This window comes from Sycon ciliatum, chromosome 2 (genome assembly GCF_964019385.1).
Source record: "Sycon ciliatum chromosome 2, ocSycCili1.1, whole genome shotgun sequence".
In the NCBI taxonomy this organism is placed as follows: domain Eukaryota; kingdom Metazoa; phylum Porifera; class Calcarea; order Leucosolenida; family Sycettidae; genus Sycon; species Sycon ciliatum.
The window spans coordinates 40537859-40545999 of NC_088644.1; the positions used below are offsets into that span (position 1 = coordinate 40537859).

Consider the following 8141-nt stretch of genomic DNA (forward strand, 5'->3'; position numbering starts at 1 on the left):
ACGTGAACCATGTGTTCGAAGCTGTGTGGCAAACCGATCTCCAATCCGTGCTTGGCTTTGCTTGCTCCCCCTGTGCGGGACACGTACATGTACATAGACACATTCTATGACACGACATCGAGAAATGTGGAACAGGCGGCACGAACTCCCCGCATCCTCCAGAAGGTTTGGTGCATGGATTGACTGTGCACGCTGATACTCTTCCCGACCTTCTTACAGCAGGAATTGCCACAACTCCATCTCCTAGTTCTATCTCAACGATCCACCTTACCTTTGGACCGGCTGAACCATCCTCCCTTTTTGTCTTGCTTGCCCTCCTTCTCATCCCTATCGCCAGCTCCTGCACCTTTTCCACCGCCTGAAGACACTGCAGCAATCAATAAGCCAATTTGGGGAGGACAATCAGTGCAATCCCTGCCGTCAGCAGGAAAAACACACTGAAAACCATGATGATGGCCTACGTACTGGCTGGCTACTGACGAACGACCTAGAGCTGCACCAGCATCGATGGGCAGCCCAGTGCAGCTGCTAACGTTATCGAGCGTTCTCTCCGCAGTCGCCTGCCTACCTCCACCAGTCCGCTAGCGATGCTTGATGTCGAGCAACATATACTTGGCCGCCATGAGGAACAAGACTTCTTCTTCAACACGGTTGTACGGTAATAATTTTTCGTAAAAACTAAAAATGCCTGGTATGGAGTCTGTTTAGCGTGTACATGTACTGTAGATCTACACTACACAGTCATACAGACATTATTACTGTCAGTAGGTCTACTCAGTACAGTACTATCAGTAGTACTGTAGTACATGATTGTACTACAATGTCATGACTCATGTACTACTAGTAGTACACTTGTAGACCTACCAAGTATAGAGGTACTACTACTGTACTAGTACTAGGTCGCGTAGATCTACATGAATACTAGTACGTGACTGATGTAGTACTAGTAGCATGCTATAAATAGTATAATAGCGCTAGGCCCGGTCTGCATTATTCACGATGACTTTGAATGTTTGATGTGCCTGTACATAAAAAAAGAGGTCGACAAAGAATGTTTGTGTGTGTGTTATCATGGTTACTGTCTGACTTTCGCGACTTTATGAGTTACAATGTATGTGGTTGTGGTCCTCGCCTCGGCCACCGGAAGGGTTTCGGACAGTGAATGCTGTGGATCTGCAGTTGTTTGATTCAATGAATCAGGGAGTCGTACATGTATAACCAACCATGATAACGACTCTCTGGTTTGAATCCTTGACCATTGTTGACGAAATATTACTGAGCTGGTAAGAGTACAGGCGCGCGCTAGCGCTGTCGAAAGCAGTCTGGACTTGATTTCTGTGTGGCGTCTTGCGATACGAGTACGGGATTCTACTCCAGTTCGTCTGATCGGAACAGTACTCGTACTGTCGTTAGCACCATTGAAAAAGAGAATGCCCCTGCGGGCCAAACGGCAATGCCAACGGCCGCTGGGAGTCGGAAGCACGCAGCCCAAAGCAAAGGAACCAGTTCCCACCCGATGGTCCTGTTGCATGTGCAATGGTGAGTTGATAGATGCCAAGTTATTGCCTTGCTTACACTCGATTTGTGCTAAGTGCAGGGTCGCAGGCACAGCTAACAACAGAGATGGATCGTTTACCTGCAGACAGTGTGGGTATATCGTCGACCCTCGACAAGGGAACAGTGCCACACTGCCAGTGGACTATTTGGCGCAGGACTATGTGGCGCTGCAGAAACTGCGTGATCCGCAGCAGTCCAACAACTGCGACGAGTGTGCTCTAGAGGAGGTAGCCAGCCATCGCTGTGCCAGATGCTGTCAATTTCTGTGCACATTCCATGAAACAGCTCATAGACGTGGCAAAGCTACTCATGACCATGAAACCATTCCTCTCAGTCAACTCCAATCAGCCAGCACAGCAACTGCTGATGGTGGAAACGTACCCATTGATCTTGCTGAGCTGGCTGTAGCACGCAGTCCATTGATGTGTGCCCATCACAAACAGAAAGAACTGGAGCTGTATTGTGAGAGCTGTTCTCAGTGTATCTGTAGAGATTGTGTATTGGTGGATCACAAGTTGCATGAATACACATTCATACCAAACGCCATCAAAACAACAAAGATGTGGCAGGATGTTCCACGGTTGGACAAGATGGTGACACAGTTTGAAGCAACACTGAGGAGCATTGAACGGTCCAAGGAGACTCTCACCACCAATTTCCATGCAACGAGCAAGAACATGGAGAAAGCTGCCATTGAAGCCAAGCGGCTTGTTGACGTTCGACTGAAGGAGCTCCTTTCAGATGTGGACAGAGTCTACCAAAGGAAGAGCATTGCTCTGGAGAATCAAGAGATAGCATTGAAACGACTGCAGGAGAATGTGATGTGTGCGTCAGCTTTTGCAAAGTCAATGGTGGAATGCGCCAGCCCATCGCAGCGACTTATCCTGAACGGCTTAGTGGATGCTCGTTTGAAGAGCTTGCTGCAGGCCTCGCGGAAAGAGTCCACCCTCGCCCATGATGACGGATCTTTATCAGCAGTGCTTGATCTCTGTGATGTAAAGGATTCTCTGAAGCAGTTTGGTCGTGTGACGTCCACAGCCACTAGCGTAGAGAGCAGCCTACGTCTTCCAGCTAACTGCTATACTGACTTGCCCGTCACAGCCACCGTGGACCTGGCAGATGCAAGCGGACACCCTACATCAAATATCAACAGCAGTGCTATTAGCTGTACAGTTTCTACTCCTGATGGCAAAGTTCAAGAAGTAAGCAGTATTACGGTTGGGAACTGCAAAGCCATGTTCAACTTCACTCCCACACACGGACCAGGCAAATACTCTGTGAATGCTACCATTGCTGGACTTCCCGCTAAAGCTTCGCCAGCCATTGCCAATGTGTCAAAACCACCGTGGACCTTCGGCCACGTTTCCAAATCAACTGCACTGCGCCAGACCCATAGAGTTAAAGTTACCGGCATCCAGCTGTCGTCAACTGGGCTGCGCGCCACATTGGAAGATGAGGAGCCAGCGGACATGAATCAATATGGATTGCCAGCGAAGCTGCGCGAAAACAAACCCCATAGGGTTGTCGCCGCAATGAAGGAAATGCCCAAAAAAGTCATTGGACCTGCGATAAAGTGGTGTATCAAGTTAGAGCAGCACAATGCCGGCAATGGAGAAGAGATCTCAGACCCGGCAATTGGCGTTGGATTCTTTGTGAACGTACAATCAGAGACAATGAAAGCATCTTTTAGAAATAACACTGGAAGTGATTTCAATAGCTATGCCAGTTTTGCTGTCACTCTCTTCTCATCGGGCAATGCTGTGTGTGGCAAGACGCTGTGCTACAACCCACCGCATGCCGGGCATCATACCGATAGGGGGGATGCTGAACTAAAGTTCAAGTTTCGCAATGGTGATGAGCTGACCCTGGAGTATATCCCAGAACGTGACTTTCTGGTCGTCACCCAACCACACAGCAATGTGAAGTACGTAGTTGACCTTCTGACTCCGTCCAAGAAGGTCCTGCCACTTGACAGTGACATCGACACGGCATTCAAGCCACGCCAGCTGCCACAGCATGGTGTGCACTTATCCTGTGGTGGCACAGTTGGTACTCAACCTGCGCGTTCTCAGGAGTTTGGTGTGATTTCAAGCATCTGTCCGGCTGTGTGGCTGTCAGCCAAATTTGCCGGAGACGTTTACCTGTCGTTTCCGGCTGATTAGTGCAACTCAGTTGTTCAGCTACAGCCGGTGAAACCCACGCCAGGATGTGAGGACCTTGGTGTTTGAATATGTTCCAGGTCATCATTTTACTTCATCCGTTCTCCCTTAAGTATTCAGATGTGTTTTCATTCTTCTGCCAGTCCACTTCTGTGCCGCCTTTTCTGCCTTCGTGCCAATTCTGAGGCACGTAGCCACACCTGCTCAAGGTCTCAAGTCTCGCTTGGACTTGTACTGCCACGAGCCTCCTCTCGATTTGGATATTCCTCTCTTTCTTTCTTAGCCGCTGGAACTCAGTTCCGGCATCGGTCTGCCTTGCTGCTTCACCAAGTCAATTTCGTATCGCAATCCTAGATTGGCTAGGGTACCCAGTAAGGAGACCATAGGTCTGTGGGGACTGCCCTAGAGAAATATGAATAAATACAGTACATACAATACAATCCCTTTACTGTTTAGGCTTGATACAGCACACTATCACATGCACGAAACTCTGTGTTTTTGCATCTACATTACTGTAAATCAATTATATTTCGTAGTCATTTTAATTTTGTAAATTCCGTATGCTCCGGTTTTGCTCCGGTTTTTTTTACGAAATCAAAACACCAACACACACACACACACACACGCGCGTGTCCCAGCGCATAGACGGTTCAGACAAAGGTGTTTTCAGCCTATTCCCTTGCATAACGGCATTATGAAGGAAGAGTAAATTGTGTGCATGCGCGTTTGTTTACGCGGTAATTTCAACCTGGTCAAATTCAACTCGGGCTGAAACTCTGCATGTTTTAGGAAAAGGAAGGTACTAAATGTTTACATCAAGAGGGCTGACATTAAGAGAACAAAGGAATTAAAATGTGGGAGATCACTGAAAATACCGCACATGTGCAAAGCAAATTAGAATTGTAAAGTGCAAATTGGCGCCGTTTATGGTAACTAGTGGTCTGCTCCCAAACCAAAATACACCGAAAAATTGCCTGCCATGCAAGGTAAGAGGGGGGGGGGAGAGAATTCTAGTGTGCGATGTGGTATCATTGACAGAGAGTCTGGCAACGAGACTGCGTCGGTCCAGAGGAAGCACATGTACAGAATGTTGCCAACGGATGAACACTCTCGAACAGAAGTAATCAGTAATATTGAGCGGACTGGTCAGCACTTCTCTGGGGGAAAATTAACTACAAGTAAATTGTAGTCGTTGAACAGTAGTAAAAAAGGTGCCAGGCTGCCAGGCACTAAACTAAATCGACGGTGAGAGCAGTGATGGTATGATTGGTATCACATGACACATATCACAAACATGATTTTTCCATATGCCTCAGTCCAATTCTCAAACGCACTGTAAATATACTTGTACAGGAGTGTAATTCATGTACATGTAGATATATGTAGATATAGATGCAAAAAAACACTTCGTACATGTGATAGTGTGTTGCATCAAGGGATGAAGTAAAAATGATGAAATGGATCATACTTGAACTTGTATTCAAACATTGAAGTTAGTTCTCACATCCTGGCGTGGGTTTCACCGGCTGTAGCTGAACAACTGAGTTGCACTAATCAGCCGGAAACGACAGGTAAACGTCTCCGGCAAATTTGGCTGACAGCCACACAGCCGGACAGATGCTTGAAATCGCACCAAACTGCTGAGAACGCGCAGGTCGAGTCCTACATGCTGGAGGGTGGCTGGTTCTAACTTTGCGACGAACCTGACCGCCGTAGTTCGGACCCTGCTCGGGCAGCTGGAGTTGCTCAAATGCCGTGTTGATGTCACTGGCAACTGGAAGGACTTTCCTTGATGATTTCTGAACGTCAATGACATACTTGACATCACTGGATGCTTGTGTGACGACCAGAAAGTCACTTTCAGTGATATACTCCAGGCGCAGTTCATCACCGTTACGGAATTTGAACTTTGGTTCAGCATCTCCATCATCGGTATGATGACAGGTACGAGGTGGGTTGTAGCACCGCGTCTGACCACACACAGCATTCCCCGTTGAGAAGAGAGTTACAGCACCGCTGCCATGGTCATTGAAGTCATCCCCAAAGTTAACCGAAGCCAACCTGTTCTCTGATTGTGCGTTCACAAAGAATCCAACACCGATTGCCGGGTCTGAGATCTCTTCTCCCTTGCCGACATTGGGCAGTTCAAACTTGATACACCACATTATTGCAGGTCCATTGGCCATTTTAGGTATCTCCTTCGCTGCAGCAATCAGCCTTTGTGGTGTGTCTGTTCTGCACTGCTGGTTTCGGTAGGCCATCCCCGCACGTCTTCGTTGACCCGTTTCCGCTTGTTCCTCCTCATCCTCAACTTTAGCGTGTAGCCCAGTCGAGGACAGCTGGATGCCGGTATCTTTGACTCCATGGGTCAGGCTCAGTGCGTATGATTTGGAAATGTAACCGAAGATCCATGGTGGTTTCAACACATTGGCAATGGCTGGCGAAGCTTTAGCGGGAAGTCCAGCAATGGTAGCATTCACAGCGTATTTGCCTGGTCCGCATGCGGGGATGAAGTTGAAAATGGCTCTGCAGCTCTCAACAGTAACGCAGATTACTTTTCGAACTCTGCCATCGGGAGCACAAACTGTGCAGCTGATAGCACCGCTGTTGATATTTGATGTAGGGTGTCCGCTTGCATCTGCCAGGTTGACAGTGGCTGTGACGGGTAGGCCAGTATAGCAGTTAGCTGGAAGACGTAGGCTGCTCTCTCCACTTGCGACTGTGGACGCCACGCGACCAAACTGCTTCAGAGAATCCTTTACATCAGAGAGATCAAGCACTGCTGATAAAGATCCGTCATCATGGGCGAGGGTGGACTCTTTCCGCGAGGCCTGCAGCAAGCTCTTCAAACGAGCATCCACTAAGCCGTTCAGGATAAGTCGCTGCGATGGGCTGGCGCATTCCACCATTGACTTCGCAAAATCTGACGCACACATCACATTCTCCTGCAGTTGTTTCAATGCTATCTCTTGATTCTCCAGAGCAATGCTCTTCTTTTGGTAGACTCTGTCCACATCTGAAAGGAGCTCCTTCAGTCGAGCATCAACACGTTGCTTGGCTTCAATTGCAGCTTTCTCCATGTTCTTGCTCGTTGCATGAAAATTGGTGGCGAGAATCTCCTTGGACCACTCGATGCTCCTCAGTGTGGCTTCAAACTGTGTCACCATCTGGTCCAAATGTGGAACATCCTTCCACATCTTCATTCTTTTGATGGCGTTTGGTATGAACGTGTATTCATGCGATTTGTGATCCACCAATACACAATCTCTGCATATACACTGAGAACAGCTCTCACAATACAGCTCCAGTTCTTTCTGTTTGTGATGGACACACATCAATGGACTGCGTGCTACAGCCAGTTCAGCAATATCAACGGGTACCTTTCCACCAGTAGCAGTTGCTGCCCTGGATGACTGGAGTTGGCTGAGAGGAATGGTTTTATGATCATGAGTAGCTTTGCTACGTCTATGAGCTGTTTCATGGAAAGTGCACAGAAACTGACTACAACTGACACAGCGATGGCTGGCTATTTCTGGATCAACACACTCGTCGCAGTTGTTGGACTGGTGTGGATTACGCAGTTTCTGCAGCGCCACATAGTCCACCGCCAAATAGTCCACTTGCAGAGTGTCCATTTGGCGAGGACCAACGATGTAGGCACATGTCCCGCAGGTGAACGATCCATCTTTGTTCCTTGCTGTGCCAGCGGCCCTGCACTTCATACAAACTGAATGTAAACAAGGCAATAACCTGGCATCCAGCAGCTCCCCACCACAGCCACAGCATGACCATCGATTGGACATCTCCTCCTTTGGCTGGTTTCCATCATAGCGATGCTGTCTGTCGGCCCAGGACATTGCCTTTCACAGCCTATGCCACTGCCCAAGCCAGACGGGGCGAGCTCCCGTTACAACTAGTAGTACTTCCACCGCTATTGCCAACCATAATATAGAACACAACATCCGAGCCGTTGTGTCTGCTTTCCACAATTTTGTGTACTGTACTGTTGTAACTAGGCTCCGGCTTGTTCGAAATCGTTGATCACGCGTGCACGGCTTGCCGTGCGTGCCCGTCGCGTCGACGTCCGGACCGTAGCCTAATAATTATTGTAATAATAATGACATGATGATTGTACTGATGTAGGACAACACACTTTTAGTTTTACACAGGACTAGTTTTGCCAGGCAGTCAGTGGCGTTGGACTCGATCGGAAGCATGATGATGCAGCGGCTCGCCATGCATCGTGCATGCATCACCCAAGATCACCACATATGCACACGTGCACAGTACAGACTGACTACGAGTCGTAGTCATGGGACCCGCCGCCATGGTCGGAGTCGCGGCGCTATCTACAGGTCTGTATCGGACATGGAAATCCGGTCGATTGACCGGGGCCGGCGCCCTCAGCGCCTACAGAACGTGAGT

The 8141-nt window shown here is 48.6% G+C and overlaps 3 protein-coding genes across 3 annotated transcripts in view; 1 reads left to right on the forward strand and 2 right to left on the reverse strand.

Annotated features, from left to right (window-relative positions):
- The window catches only part of LOC135810092 (serine/threonine-protein kinase PAK 1-like), a 15326-nt gene extending 14699 nt beyond the window's left edge, over positions 1-627 (reverse strand). The window contains exons 1-3 of the mRNA XM_065323558.1: positions 466-627; positions 272-367; positions 1-70 (exon numbers count right to left, since the gene is read on the reverse strand). The exon at positions 1-70 is cut by the window's left edge and continues 31 nt beyond it. Coding sequence (XP_065179630.1) covers positions 1-70; positions 272-367; position 466 — 167 coding nt within the window. The 5' untranslated portion in view covers positions 467-627. The remainder of the gene's footprint in view (positions 71-271; positions 368-465) is intronic.
- Positions 628-649: 22 nt separating this feature from the next.
- On the forward strand, positions 650-4390 carry LOC135810091 (E3 ubiquitin-protein ligase TRIM45-like). The gene has a single exon (XM_065323557.1). It carries the CDS (start codon positions 1431-1433, stop codon positions 3717-3719), a length of 2289 nt encoding a protein of 762 aa, XP_065179629.1. The 5' UTR covers positions 650-1430; the 3' UTR covers positions 3720-4390.
- Positions 4391-4485: 95 nt separating this feature from the next.
- Positions 4486-7837, reverse strand: LOC135810090 (E3 ubiquitin-protein ligase TRIM71-like). The gene has a single exon (XM_065323556.1). The coding sequence runs from the start codon at positions 7571-7573 to the stop codon at positions 5267-5269; it is 2307 nt and encodes a 768-aa protein (XP_065179628.1). The 5' UTR covers positions 7574-7837; the 3' UTR covers positions 4486-5266.
- Positions 7838-8141: the final 304 nt, after the last annotated feature.

What these genes read in the sequence shown, in the direction of transcription:
- LOC135810091 (XM_065323557.1), top strand. Translation starts at nt 1,431, where the DNA reads ATGCCCCTGCGGGCCAAACGGCAATGCCAACGGCCGCTGGGAGTCGGA.
- LOC135810090 (XM_065323556.1), bottom strand. Translation starts at nt 7,573, where the DNA reads ATGTCCTGGGCCGACAGACAGCATCGCTATGATGGAAACCAGCCAAAG.